The sequence below is a fragment of the Nanorana parkeri genome, unplaced genomic scaffold (assembly GCF_000935625.1).
Source record: "Nanorana parkeri isolate BGI_ZX_2015 unplaced genomic scaffold, ASM93562v1 scaffold323, whole genome shotgun sequence".
Lineage (NCBI taxonomy): Eukaryota > Metazoa > Chordata > Amphibia > Anura > Dicroglossidae > Nanorana > Nanorana parkeri.
This window is the reverse complement of record NW_017306591.1, coordinates 1,332,576-1,348,171: the sequence shown is the minus strand read 5'-3', so window position 1 is coordinate 1,348,171 and position 15,596 is coordinate 1,332,576. Positions and strand designations below refer to the sequence as shown.

The following is a 15,596-nucleotide window of genomic DNA, read 5'->3' as shown; positions in this document are numbered from 1 at the left end:
GTTATAGTGGAACTGGGTAAAGGGAGATGAGTGGTCACTCCAGGTTATAGTGGAACTGGGTAAAGGGAGATGAGTGGTCACTCCAGGTTATAGTGGAACTGGGTAAAGGGAGATGAGTGGTCACTCCAGGTTATAGTGGAACTGGGTAAAGGGAGATGAGTGGTCACTCCAGGTTATAGTGGATCTGGGTAAAGGGAGATGAGTGGTCACTCCAGGTTATAGTGGAACTGGGTAAAGGGAGATGAGTGGTCACTCCAGGTTATAGTGGAACTGGGTAAAGGGAGATGAGTGGTCACTCCAGGTTATAGTGGAACTGGGTAAAGGGAGATGAGTGGGCACTCCAGGTTATAGTGGTTCTGGGTAAAGAGAGAGGGGTGGGCACTCCAGGTTATAGTGGATCTGTGTAAAGGGAGATGAGTGGTCACTCCAGGTTATAGTGGATCTGTGTAAAGGGAGATGAGTGGTCACTCCAGGTTATAGTGGAACTGGGTAAAGGGACATGAGTGGTCACTCCAGGTTATAGTGGATCTGTGTAAAGGGAGATGAGTGGTCACTCCAGGTTATAGTGGAACTGGGTAAAGGGAGATGAGTGGTCACTCCAGGTTATAGTGGAACTGGGTAAAGGGAGATGAGTGGGCACTCCAGGTTATAGTGGATCTGGGTAAAGGGAGCGGGGTGGGCACTCTAGGTTATAGTGGATCTGTGTAAAGGGAGATGAGTGGTCACTCCAGGTTATAGTGGATCTGTGTAAAGGGAGATGAGTGGTCACTCCAGGTTATAGTGGATCTGTGTAAAGGGAGATGAGTGGTCACTCCAGGTTATAGTGGATCTGTGTAAAGGGAGATGAGTGGTCACTCCAGGTTATAGTGGATCTGTGTAAAGGGAGATGAGTGGTCACTCCAGGTTATAGTGGATCTGTGTAAAGGGAGATGAGTGGTCACTCCAGGTTATAGTGGAACTGGGTAAAGGGAGATGAGTGGGCACTCTAGGTTATAGTGGTTCTGGGTAAAGAGAGAGGAGTGGGCACTCCAGGTTATAGTGGATCTGGGTAAAGGGAGGTGAGTGGTCACTCCAGGTTATAGTGGAACTGGGTAAAGGGAGATGAGTGGGCACTCTAGGTTATAGTGGATCTGGGTAAAGGGAGGTGAGTGGTCACTCCAGGTTATAGTAGATCTGGGTGAGGAGTGGAGTGGGAATTCCAGGAGACACGGAGGTTGGGTGAAGTGGAGGAGCAGGAGAAGGAAGCACTGGATGAAGTGTATGGGCACTCCAATACAGGGAATCTGGATAATGGGTAGAGAGTGGGCACTCCAGGAGACAATGTGGATGTGGGTGAAGAGAGAGAAGTGTAAACTCCCTGGAGACAGATGAGAGCTTTATTAACTGTAGGGAAGAGAGGGAACTTCAGGAGGCTGGGAATCTTGGTTAAAAGAGAGTAGTGAGCACTCTAGGAGATGCAGGGGCTGAGTAAAGTGGTGGAATAGGGTAAGAGAACACTAGATGGAGGGGATATGTTAAGTAAAGGGAGAATAGTGGGCACTGTAGGATAAAGGGGATCTGGGTAACATGTGGAGAGGAATGAGAACTCCAGGAGACTGAGAGAACTAGGATGAAGAGTGGAGTGGGAATTCCAGGAGTCAGTAGGGATCTGGGTTAAGAGGGAGGAGTGGGCAATCCCAGTAGACAGAGGGGATGTGGGTGAAGAGAGGGGAGTGTGCATTCCAGGAGACACCGGAGATCTAGGTGAACAGAGAGGAATGGGAACTCCAGGACATAGGGGATGCAGGTGAAGAGAGAAGTGGGCACTCCGGGATGTAGGGGATCTGGATGGAGAGAGCTGAGTTGGCACTTCAGGAGACACAGGAGATCTGGGTGAAGAGAGAGGAGTGGGCACTCCAGGATACAGGGGATGCTGGTAAGGAGAGATGTGGGCACTCTAGGATGTAAGGAATCTGGATGGAAAGAGCTTAGTTGGTACTCCAGGAGACAGGGTGGATCTGAGTTAAGCAGAGGAGTGGTTACTCCATGATGTAGGGAATCTGGGTGAAGCAGAGGAGTGGGCACTCCAGGATATAGGGCATCTGGGTGAAGCAGAGGAGTTGGTACTCCAGGATATAGGGGATCTGGGTGAAGAGAGATGAGTGGGCACTCCAGGATGTAGGGAATCTGGGTGAAGCAGAGGAGTGGGTACTCCATGATATAGGGGATCTGGGTGAAGAGAGAGGAGTGGGCACTCCAGTAGACACAGGGGCTGAGTAAAGTGGTGGAACAGGAGAAGAGAGCACTGGATGAAGGAGGGGCTGGGTGAAGCAGAGGAGTGGGCACTCCAGGATATATGAATCTGGGTGAAGAGAGAGGAGTGGGCACTCCAGGATATAGGGCATCTGGGTGAAGAGAGATGAGTGGGCACTCCGGGATATAGGGCATCTGGGTGACGCAGAGGAGTGGGTACTCTAGGATATAGGAGATCTGGGTGAAGAGAGATGAGTGGGCACTCCAGGATATAGGGCATCTGGGTGACGCAGAGGAGTGGGTACTCTAGGATATAGGAGATCTGGGTGAAGCGAGATGAGTGGGCACTCCTCCAGGATATAGGGCATCTGGGTGACGCAGAGGAGTGGGTACTCTAGGATATAGGAGATCTGGGTGAAGCGAGATGAGTGGGCACTCCAGGATATAGGGCATCTGGGTGAGGCAGAGGAGTGGGTACTCTAGGATATAGGAGATCTGGGTAAGGAGAGATGAGTGGGTACTCTATGATATAGGGCATCTGGGTGACGCAGAGGAGTGGGCACTCCAGGATATATGAATCTGGGTGAAGAGGGAGGAGTGGGCACTCCTTGATGTAAGGGATCTGGGTGAAGAGAGAGGAGTGGGCACTCCAGTAGACACAGCGGCTGAGTAAAGTGGTGGAACAGGAGAAGAGAGCACTGGATGAAGGAGGGGCTGGGTGAATTGGAGGAGGAGGGAGCCAATGAGCGTCTGGGAGAGCCATTTGATGCCAGGCTGTGGCTGCTGCAGGCAGTGAGGGACAGAGCCGCCGAGGACAGGCTCCTACACCCGGCCAGCGCTCTCCTCCTCACCCGCCCGGAGGGGGGGCTCCTGCAGGCGATGTGCCCGCATCAGCGCCGGGCTCCGGGCATCCCCGGCTTGCACCCAGGCGTGTGAAACAGATGGAGGTACCGGGGTCGGCATGGGAATGATGAGCTGCCCCGGGGTCAGCGTCTTGCTGTTTTCCCTCCTGCACCTGGCTCTAGGTAAGTGGCCACCTCCATAGATCCGCTAGTTTTACTTGTTATTAACTCCTTACTGTGCTATGGATTCCGCATTCATTCCTCTGAATAACTCGCCGTGCCAGCCATAAATCTTCATCTGCCCTATAATGCCCGCCAGTGCCATCCTCTGCCTGTCATGTATGTCCTCTGTGTGTGTGTGTGTGTGTCATCCTCGGACTCTGCACAGCGCTCAGACTTTCCCATGCTGTGGACGCTCTGTGTTCTTTTTTACATGTTACAATGTATCTCTGATAGAACGATCAGCATCCTGTCCGTGTCACATCCTCCTCTCTGCTCTCATCCCCCAGTCTCAGCACCACATTCTATCATCTACTTGTGTGATTTTACTGAAGATTCTCCCAGATGTCAGGATTCGCACGTTCTCTGTGTCATTCGGCTTCCTTCTCTCTCTCTCTAAATCTCTCTCTCTCTCTCTAAATCTCTCTCTCCCTCTCCCAGTTTCTGAGGATCAGTGTAAAGACGAACCGACAATTCCTAATGACCGATCCCATGCCAGGTTCCTGTGCCATGTATAGAGGGCACGTTGTGGGTATATATCACCGCTGGTGCCCGGTGCTGTATTATTCTCAGTACAGACATTGGAGTCGTTGTGTTATGGACTCCTAATCCCAAATATTCAGCTTTTCACTATCTGATCCAACACCATGCACTGTGAGAGTGGGATGTGCTCTGTGCACAGGATTGTATAGATAAACTAGGATAGTGTGTGCAAATTCTGTCTGTGTGTGTGTGTGTGTGTGTGTGTGTATATATATGTAGTACTCTGACCTGTAAAAGGTTGCCTATTGCTGTGACAATGTATAGTTTTCCAAAACCAGTATTCTGTCTCTTTTTTAATAGTCCTAGGCTTTATTTATTATAACTCTTAAATGTGTAACTTTAACCTTTTTGGCACCCTTTAATGCCCAGGTATGTTTTAGATGCAGTTTTGACATGTTGGTACACACGCTGTGAATGACTCCTTTTCATCTAAAACCAGATTTGGCAAATGCCAATCAATTCATAAAACATACAGCAGGCTGGACAGGGTTGCAGTCGCACGTCAATGCAGCACACTGGTGTGAACACAGCTAGATTAAATAATTAAATGTTTTATATAAGTACATGCATTTGTTTATTTCATGCTTTACATGCAGCGCTCCTAGTTTGAATGAGCCCCACTTGGAGTATTAATCGGCTGTCATGCTAATGTAGTTTTGAAGACTCTGCTAGGATGTAGCACGCATTGTAGGGTTGTGTTACTGCCTCATAATATGGGAATGTGGAAAGTATCCGTGAATGGGTTGTAATTCTCTTGTACTGTCTCTGTTATGATATTGGAATTTATAGCATGGACCCCCATGGGTGAGGGATAGGAATCCTCTGTCTGCTAACACAGTCATGCCATACTTGATTGTTCCCACCAAGACTTATTTTGATGTTTGCAGGTGCTCTCAGTGTCTGGATAATGAAATTATCCTCCATCTGTTACGAGACTAGTTTATAGAAAGCCTTCTTTCGCTAACATATTGTACTCACTGCATATATCACTGTGTATTTACCTCGATCCTGTCATGGTACTGCAATATACTTAATGTTTGGGGTATCAATCCCCCCCCCCCCCCATTATGTAGTAGTGCATTAGAATTTGTCTCCTATGATGTATGTGCAATGTGCTTGGGCAATATGCATTGCTGTTTGAGTCCTTCAACAGTATGCCGTGTTTATAGGTTCTTTCTTATGGTATGAAAGTGTACACATAGTCTCCACAACATGCATTGTGTCTATAGCTTCTTTTACAATGTGTAGTGTATAGACCGTGTGTATCATGATATGCAGCGTGCATACAGTCTATGGCTTGACAAGCAGAGGAGGATTTTTGATATGGCTTTAGTATGTACAGTTGGCTTGTGGTACCTTCTCTCACACTCCTATGTCAGTTTGCTTCTTGTGTGCTCATGACAGGTTGACTTTAAAGGAAATCTCCACCTTTACCCTCATTTTCACTGTCGGGATGTGCTGTGTGACAGTATATGCACTTCATGTAGCTGGAAGCTGTGCTTCTGTCATTCCCGCTCAGTTTCTGTCTCTGTCTTGCCCACTGTGAACAATTTCTTCTTTGTGGACTCCTCTCTCTCTCTCTGTCCTTCTCTCCCTGTACCAGATCACGTCTCTTCCTCTGCCATCTTCTATGTCTCCCTTATCCCCCCCTCCTAAACATTAATACAATTTTGGTTTGCTTTGTTTAATCCCTCCATTGCTCGTCTCCCAAATATCCCTTCTCTCTCTCTCTTCCTTGCTGTCAGTTCCTTCTAGATTTTCTACTGTCGTGGACATTGATGTGTGTACAGCACAGAAGTGTATGACCAGCAATACAGATGCTTGGCTAATACAGCAGCTTAAAAGCAGTGTGACATTATATCGCTGTGTCTTATCACAGTGTTTTAAAAGCAGGCAGCTACATAATGAATATTTCAAGGTTGAATATTGTGGTGGCTTATCTCAGCTGAGCTTTGCAGCGGTAGTACCTTTTTAGTGAGTTTTTATAAGATGTAGTTCTGAGATACAGTAAATTGATTTTTTTTTGTGTGTGAGTGTGCACTAGTCAGCGTATTGGAATCTACAGCACATTGTGTGTGGGAAGTGCACAGAGACCTGTTACTGTACCCTGAATGAGGGTTTATTTTAATGACCTTACCCAGGGCCCACGGTGGAAATATCTTTAAAAAAAAAAAAAAAGCCCTTAAAAGCTGAGCAAGAGTGAGTGACCAGATGAAGAATTCTTGTAGGGGGGTTTGTGACTGGTCGTGGGAGAGATTCTATAAATAGAACATAGAACACTGAGCTTGGTGTATGAAATTATTCTGAAGTAGATCTTTTCTATGCCTATAGGTATGGGGCCCTTTGTTATGCATACTTGCATACTTTGCATGGAACTAAGAAATCAGTTTGTATCAGATTGTTTGTTTTACTTTCTTTTGTTGATGTTTTCAATGTTTGCATTGGTTCAGTCAGATCAGCCTGTGTTTCCAAATAATTTTTGTCTGACAGCTGCAGACGTCAGTGTTCTAAAACTACCACTTCTAAAGCTGAACTCCATGGAAAGCAAATACTGTTCTCATAAGATCTATATGTATTCTTCCTTCAATCTCGGTGAGCTTTGTGTATTTCTTCCAGATCTGTGCAGTAACCTAGTTTGAGACTTGGAGCTTCCTGTAATAAAGACCGGTCACTGCTGCTCTCTCCTTGTGCAGGGTGAGTGGTCTTGTCTCGGCTCCCTCCTGTAATACAGATCAGGCACTGCTGCTCTCCTTGTGTAGGGTGATTGGTCTCTTTTAAAGACCACTCACTGCTGCTCTCTTTCCTTGTGCAGGGTGACTAGTCTTGTCTCTGCCCCCCTCCTGTAGTTTTCTACAGCCTGTAGTGGGTGGGGCCTGCCGAGCCCCTCCCACATTTCTTCTCTCTGCACAGGCTATCTACAGCACAGTGATGATATCACTGCTATGTTCACATGGCATTATTTGGGTTTGCCAAGGCATTTGGTGCATATTAATGGCTAGAAATATATAATAGTAGTATAATAGTAGTGGCTAGTAATATATTTAATGGAAGGTTTTTGTGCCTGGAGTTCATCTTTAGGTTACCTGCTACTGCTGAAGTTTTGGATGCTGGGAAGATAGGTTAGTAGCCACTTTTTAAAGCGAAAGTGCAATGACTGTATCCCTTGAACAATAAAAAGCACCTGCTGTGCCGGATATGGGGCCTTTCTGATCTAGCAAAGTTCTGACCATTCTTGTCAGTGTTGAAGATTCTCTGCTCCCTCGTGCCTCCTCCATTCATTCTTGTTTGCCCAGCACTATGGTTGACTGCCTTAATGGCCAATAGAAAAGTGCTGTAGGCAGAAGGGGTTGGGGGAAGTATCAATTCTGCTAGGAAATGGCAATGCTTTCACCAGTCGGAATAGCCTGGCATGCGCACTTCTATGTACCTTCTAACAAAGATTGCGAGCAAGCAGGTAAGTTTGAAAACCTAGCTACATAGTTACATAGTTGGTCAGGTTGAAAACAGACACATGTCCATCAAGTTCAACCCATAGAGGTATGAAAAAAGAAAAGTACTTCCCAGCTCACAACCTTTTCTGTTTAGTTACGCTTTAAATATGTTTCAGAGTCATTAACCCGAAACAATTATGTAGCCAGTGAAGTCATAACTCTTGCCTTGCTTGTTCTGGATCAGTGATGCCAAAAATATTGACCCATAGAGCATTAATATGGCACCCAGTTAACTAGAATTCTTTTAAGCAATGGGCAGCTTCCATGTTGTATGTTTATGACGGGTTTTCTTTAATATGTTTGTATATCTTCACATTTGAGGTAATTTTATATGGTCCACGTGTGAGGACACCATTTGTATTCTGATTCTCATGACCCTTTTCTCCTTCTACATTGTATACCTGCATGATATTACTGTCACATTATGGTCATCTTCAGTGTCCTCCTCAGCGTAGGTCATCTGTCTCACTGGAAAACATTTCCGGCTTTATTCAGCTGAAGCCAGCCTGCCAGCTTAATCAGGGGATTTATTACCGGCAAAATGGAACGTACTGGAGATGGAACATAGTTTTTATTATTATACAATGTATTTGATCAATGTTCAGCACGCAGGTTGTATTCACAATCCCGCAGTGTGCACTCAGCAGCTTTTGTACTTCTAGGTTTGCTTATATCAGAGATGTTTCCTCTTCTCTTCTGCCTGTTGGTGGCTCTCTTGGTATTGTTGTAAGTTTTGCAGCTGCTGTGTCACATGCATTTCCTATACACCGACTCTCATTTGTGCTGGGAAATGTATTTGTTGCAATGAGTGTGTTTTTTTTTTTTGTGTATAGCATACCAGAGGAGTCGGTGTATCCTGTCTTTTGTAACATAAGATGGATGGAAATGTGTAGCCACTTAAAAGCCGGCTTTGTTTATCTTTTCTGATTGTTTTGAAGAGAATTACACTCTTGTTAAGTGCTAGTTTAATTCTCTTTGCATCGTAACGGGTCTACCCTCTGTGCGCAGTTTATGTAGCACATTTGGTAAGCTTTAAAAGAAAACATGAATCCATTTTTTTAGAGACCAGAAATATCAAGGGCAATGCAGCCTGACCATGTTTCTAAGACCACTGGCAGCACTGAGAACACAGCTTATCCTTTAACTAGAGGCCAGAGACACCACTGATAACACAGCCTTTCTATTTATTATAGACCGATGACATCACTGAGAATGCAGCCTATCCATTCACTAGAGACCGGTGACATCACTGAGAATGCAGCCTATCCGTTCACTAGAGACCGATGACATCACTGAGAATGCAGCCTATCCGTTCAGTAGAGACCGGTGACATCACTAAGAACACTGCCCATCTATTTCTTAGTGAGGAGAGCCATCACTGATCTGCCACCTGTTCACTGGTCAGACTTTCCTAGATGAGAAGCAGCCATATTTACATTTGCATTCTCCCGCAGGGTCGTAATGAAGGTATAATTCTCTTTGAATTCTTTAGTTATTTTTATTGCACATTATAGATGATTTTTTGTGTGTAGAGATTCGGACCATCATATACTTATAGGATTTCCTGTGTGTATCTCCGACCACCAGAGTCCTGCAAACTCAATATCCATGTTGAAGAAAATTGGCCTTACAGAAATTTGTCAGTTTTACGAGCCGAAGTACATTTGTACAAAAAAAAAAAAAAATTAGAGTAGCTCTAGTTGTTTACATTTCCAAAATTCATAATTGGGGTGCTGGCTGTCATTTTTGAGGTACAGTATATTCACTAGCTGGTGATTTGTCCTCCATGTTCGCTAGGCCCAGTGTGATCCAGAGCAGATGAAATGGAAATATGATTTACTGAAAGCATTTCTAGACTGGCTGCTTTTTGCGTTCATACAATCAGTATTTTTTGTTCCTGAGCTCTTAAAGGAGAACTATGGGGTCAGTGTTTTTCCCCATAGTTCTCTTTAGGGTAACGGGAGGACACAAACTAGCGTCCTCCACGTTACCCAAGCTCAGTATACCGCGAGCTACAGCTCGCGGTATACTGAGACGCCGCAGCCGGAGCAGATCCCGACGTAGATGTCGGGATCCGCCCAGCTGCGTGAGTGACAGCTGGCTCTGCCTATCTAGAGGCAGAGCCAGCTGTACCCGCCCCCTCCCCCGTCTGTTCCGCCAGTCAGAGAGCCGTGACAGGATCGAGAGGTGAGCGAACGCCGGTATGTGTTCACTCACCTCCCGATCTACTGAGCCGACCTGTGACAGTCTCATTGTCACAGGTCGGCTAGAACTATGAGGTGAGTGGAAATCACTCATCTCTTAGTTCTCCTTTAAGAAGATTGTTACTTTATATTTGCGAAGCTTGGAATTAATTGTTCAACGACTTTACCCAAGAATTGATCTGATGCACATTCCTACCCTTTGAAAGCAAAACTCGGTAGGTCTGTTATTTGGGGGTGGCAGAGTCCACTGTATTAAGTTTGTATTTACTCTTTTATCCCTTTTTCATTTTCACTTATTTTTTTACTTTTTTAATTTTTAGTTATCTTACCATCTTTTACTTTTTATTTTTTAAAATCTTTTTTACTAATTTTTATAACTTTTTTATCTTTTTAATATTATTATTTCTTTTTTTTTAAATTTGTATTTATTTTATTATTTTTTATAAATTTTATTTAATTTTTTCACTTAACTTTATTGCTATCACACAGGGGCTTACAAGCTCCATGTGTGATAGCATTTGGAGGTGTCAGGTTCTCTTTATCGAATCTGTCACCTCCAATACAGGAGTTCTAACGCAGCGCTGCGCTGGAACTCCTGTGGCAGCTGAGATGGGAAAGGCTGAGAGTTCAGCTCTCCCATCTCAGTGTTTACATTGCTTGGGTGGCGGGGAGGGGGGGGGGCAGACCTGCAGGCTGCATACAAGTGATCTTGGCGTCATCACAGAGATCACTTGTACGAATAGCGGCTCTCCTGCTCTACATTTAGCCCTGCTTGCCCAAAGCAGGGCTAAATGTAGAAAAAAAAACCTACCTGCCTGGAGCACGGAACTGCATGTCTGAGGGAGATAGGAATTCTACACCCCTGCTGCCGCCCCTCTACTCCCTGTTGCCCCAGTGCCCCCTGCTGCCCTGAGGCCGGGCCTCGGTGGCCTTGTGGGAAATCCGGCCCTGTGTATGTGTGTATATATACCGTGTTTCCCCGAAAATAACACACTGCCTTTAGGCTCCAAAAAACACGCTAGGTCTTATTTTTGGGGTAGGTCTTATATTTCTTTTAATGTACAACAATCCAAAGTTAACGCAAATCCAAATTAAATAATCCAAAATGGCAAAGTTAAGAATATGGTGATCAGGGCACTCAGGGGCGCCGTACCTTTCTAAGAGTAATTTGGTAACCAACCGCTGGCCAGAATGAGCGAAATGCACTTTCACTATGGATTCCTCACAGGCGGGGAGTGCATTTGTTATCCACTCTGTGACAGGAGCCGGCGCTATAGAGGAGGCATCGGCTTATGCGGCTCTGCTCCCTCCGCTACCGCCTCGTTTCCTCGTTGTTATATATATAATTACATGCAAGCTTCACCACATTCTTACCCATATATACACACACACTGCATATTATTAGATCCCCCCACTTTTACTATACATAATGGAACGCGCTTTGACACCTTTATTGACAAAGGACTGGAAGCCAGGGGCTGAATAGCAAGCTTCTAATGTGAAGACGGTATTTGAAAAACTGGGACACCGTTATTAAGTGACATTATCCATTCAGAAGCTTGCCCCGTGCTTCCTTAAGGCTATAAAACACTATTAGACTCTCTTCCCACTAATTCTCTGCTTCCAGTAGTTTTGAAACTTTTTTTTTCTCCCCCCCAATCACTTTAAGTTAGGATAGAATTAGGAAGCGGCAGAATCTAGTTATGGAGCATCGGGTTTATAAATTATTTAAAGTGGAAACTCCAGACATATTCTTTTTACATTTGGATGATGTGGAGATGTGTCAGAGTCGCCCGTCAGCCTTTATTGCTTTCTGAGTCTGTAGTGGGCAGACTTCCCCTCACTTAGCCCCCATTTACACTTTCAGGCAATTTTAATTAATTATTTTGCCCACTTTTCAGCCTTACGCATTTTAGTTTTACTCAATGGAAAGCTAGTTACTAGGAGCAGGAGATGGTTGTTAGGTGAAAAATGCGCGTTATATGCATTTTTTAGGCACTCCCATTGAAGTCTGTGGGGCCAGAAACACGTGATTTAGCCCAAGAGAAGCAGTTTTCGAGCTACAAGCGACAGAATGCTCTGGTGTGAATGCACTGAAACGCACCTGTGGTAGGCTGAGTTTGAAGTGGATCTTTGGCTGAGGATAAGGCGTAGACGTGGTCAGGCAGGCAGGGTCGGCAACAGTCTGGCGGAGAGGTACAAAGTCGGGATCCAGGAGAGTAGTCGGGAAGAAGGCAGAGGACTTGACACGAACGGGCAGCAAGGTACAAAATCGGGAGGCAGAAGAATGGTCAGGAAACGGGCAAGATTTGAGGTGTAAATCCAGCATACAACACAGACGTAGCTCACACAGGAAACTAACCCAAATCAAGGGGCTCGGAGCACAGGAAGTGTCCGGTATTTAAAGCCTGAGATAATTGGAGATCTTCTACAGCCGGTTTAGCAGGTGGAGCCAAAATGTTCATAAGTAGAGATGCTGAGTACAAAACACTTGCAGCAGAAACCAAGTTCTTCCTGTGGCTGAATGGCCTGTGCACTTCCACGCCAAAGACCCAGGTTCCAAGCCTGAACAGGTGCTGATCAGACAGGTACGTGACATTTCAAAGCAATAGGATCCAGCGTGTTGAGCGATTGAAAAAGTGCAACGCAAGCCTCAGGTGTGAAGGGGGGGCGGGGGTGTGCTTCTGTTACATATACACAGCAGAATGCAAGGCAAAATCTCCCCAACAGCAGAAAAAGTTCCCCCTGCTGACCATTGTCACTGCAACAGGAGTTCCCATTGAGAGATTTCTTTGCACCATCGGCAGTTTGAGCCACTTTGCTCCATCCTCTACAATGGAAAACAAATGGAAACTACAACAGGAAGAGAGCACCCTTAAAGGAGAATTATGAGGCGATTTTCACTCAGCCTCATAATCTGAGCCGACCTGTGACAATTAAACGGTCACGGGTCGGCTCAGTAGATCGGGAGGTGAGCGAACACATACAGTCGCTCGCTCACTTCTCGATCCTGTGGCGGCAGAGAGCCGTGACAGGGGAGGGACTGGATTCTCCCCTCCCCTGTCCGATCCTCCAGCGCTGACTGGCGGAACGGACGGGGGAAGGGGGCGGGCACAGCTGGCTCTGTCTCTAGATAGGCAGGGCCTGCTGTCAATCACGCAGCTGGGCGGATCCAGACATAATTGTCGGGATCCGTTCTGGCTGCGGCGTCTCAGTATATAGAGAGCTGTAGCTCGCGGTGTACTGAGCTTTGGGTGACGGGAGGACGCTAGTTTGTGTCCTCCCGTTACCCTGAGGAGAACTATGGGGAAAAGCCCTGACCCCATAGTTCTCCTTTTAATTATGAATATGGCAAAAACAAGGTGGAGCTGAGGTCTCTCGTGTAGAAAGTCAACAAGACATTCAAGATGTTGGGAAGGTGATATGACGCTCCACCACCATCTACCTTTTTGGCTGATTTTTCAAATGACAAGAAGAAAGTTTTGCATGTGATTGGTGGGAGTGAGAACCATAGAACACTCAAAAGAACAGAGATGAGAGCCGTCCGTTCTCCGCTGCCTCAAATCACATCACCTGTGACTGCGTCGCCGTATGTTTTCTCTCCTGGTAGTTTGCGCGTCGTCTCTGTCTTTTTTTACTTTTTATAATTTTACAGCTGCTTGCAAACCATTATAATCCAATAGACGCTTTTTATTTCCTTTCATTTGAGAATTACTTTTGGTTGGTGTTTTTAAGTGCAAATTAAAGTTACATCATTCTGTTGGTTCTCGATAATCTTTGAGACGGCGGGGATTGTTTTTTTTCCCGTTAATGTTCAGCCTTCTGAAACGGCGTACTGCAGCCGCTAGCGGACGGTGCCACAGAGCAAACAGATGTTGGGCCCGCTTGTAGTCTCACACTTTGTATTTTCTCTCCATGGGTTTCTGGTTTTTTTTTGCCATGGCTTAAGGCAGAACTCCCGGGCCTATTGATAAATTACAGCCAGATGCAAAGCTGAAATATGGGCATTATTTAGAAACAATTCCAGGTAACAAGTCAATCCAGATTGCCCATATTGGAAGGTGTGATGGTCAGGTTACCCACATACTTTTGCCCATATTGGAAGGTGTGACGGTCAGGTTACCCACATACTTTTGCCCATATTAGAAGGTGTGATGGTCAGGTTACCCACATACATTTGCCCATATTGGAAGGTGTGATGGTCAAGTTGCCCATATTGGAAGGTGTGATGGTCAAGTTGCCCATATTGGAAGGTGTGATGGTCAGGTTGCCCATATTGGAAGGCATGATGGTCAAGTTACCCACATACGTTTGCCCATATTGGAAGGTGTGATGGTCAAGTTGCCTGTATTGGAAGGTGTGATGGTCAGGTTGCCCATATTGGAAAGTGTGATGGTCAGGTTGCCCATATTTGAAGGTGTGATGGTCAGGTTGCCCATATTTGAAGGTGTGATGGTCAGGTTGCCCATATTGGAAGGTGAGATGGTCAGGTTGCCCATATTGGAAGGTGAGATGGTCAGGTTGCCCATATTGGAAGGTGTGAGGGTTAGGTTGCCCACATACTTATGCCCATATAGTGTGTGTGTTTTGGTAGGAAAGGTTTCACAATTGACAATCAATTCGCTTCGTGACTTGTTGACTATGTTAAGGAAAAGGCGCTGTTGCTGTCCTTGTCAACACACAATAATGTAGAGAAACGTCTCAATCAATCATTCGGCTCCTAATATCTGCATTTCAAAGCTACCTAATGTGCTGTAGGTGGGAAATTGAACTTTATAACCCTCGTGAGGTTTGATGCGCGGCACGCTCGCAGCGCTCCACGGCTGCCGCAATGCGGTGCAATGCACGCAGGCGTTACGCCGCCAACGCGCACGAGTCCTTAGCGCGTGGTTGAAGATAAAGCGGATTTAATTTTAGTTCAAAGAAAAGACGCGTGCCGTCTGTGAGACACCTTGCCAGGGACTTCTCATCAAGATGCACGGAAATCCTAAAAATAGCTCTCTCCATTAATTATGGAAAATAGCAGCTGACTTTCGCAACAAGTTTTTCGCCGCTGTTGTGTTTTGCGCGCGGTGAGTCACCGGGGCGCGTGGCTGACGCACCTTGATCTCGCAGGCTGATGCGGCGGCCGTCCTCTGTCATCCGCAGGCCCGCTGCCTGATTTTAGATTGAGCAAAAAATTTCATCGCTGGTTGCCGAAATTATCTCCGGGGTGAGATCTACGGTAACCTGCTGCCGACGGTAATTAATCCATCGAGCCTGTTAATTGCGGGCTAATAACTAGTCGCGATAATTATTCGGAGAGCGACGGCGGCGGCGCCGGGTGACCCTTTCGCAAATGGAACCTGGCAGCAAAGGGGTTAATTGGCTAGTTAGCTCCAGTGGTGCGCTAATTCCTCTCTTGGTGAATAAGTAATAACACGTAAAATGATTAGGATAATGAATGCAATGAGGGGAAGATGAGAAATGCCGCATGGGGGGGGGGTAATTTTATTTCGCTCTTATGAGGCCGCCGTGTACGTAGGTTTATGATATATTAATAAACTGATCTATATAGGATCGGCTTTAATAACGTCCATGGATAAATATTCAGCGGGCAAAATAAACATTTGCATATACGGTGCGGTCTGGGAGTATCATTAAAACAGAGTGCCTGTAACAAGTTTTATTGCCTGTTGATCCTGCCAGTGGAGCTGTTGTTTTTACACTTCACGTATCGGGGTGACAACGCCGGTGTGCGACATCTATGCAGAATGGGCAGCGTTGTCACCCCGATACATGACGTGCCCGACTTTTTTAGAGGGGGTGACACCACAATGACTGCCAGTTATTTTGGGTGTCACCCCTGCAATGGTGTCACTCGGGTGCCGGCCGCACCCCCCTGAACACCCCTTTGTGAGACCACTGTAGGAGGGCTAATTAGATTCCTTGAGATAACACAGGAAGTGAGCATAGGACGGCTCCGACAAGGCTAACATTTTTGCTCTTCTCAGATATATAAAAACATATTCAATGGCATATGTGACGGACCAAGAGGGAGCAGATAAGACATCATTGTTGGGTTG

The 15,596-nt window shown here is 46.0% G+C and overlaps 1 protein-coding gene across 1 annotated transcript in view; it reads left to right on the top strand.

Moving 5' to 3' along the window:
• The first annotated feature begins 2,983 nt into the window (after positions 1-2,983).
• IGSF21 (immunoglobin superfamily member 21) overlaps positions 2,984-15,596 on the top strand; it is a 426,138-nt gene continuing 413,525 nt past the window's right edge. Inside the window, exon 1 of the mRNA XM_018558175.1 lies at positions 2,984-3,257. Within this exon, the coding sequence (XP_018413677.1) occupies positions 3,194-3,257 (64 nt within the window). The 5' untranslated portion in view covers positions 2,984-3,193. The remainder of the gene's footprint in view (positions 3,258-15,596) is intronic.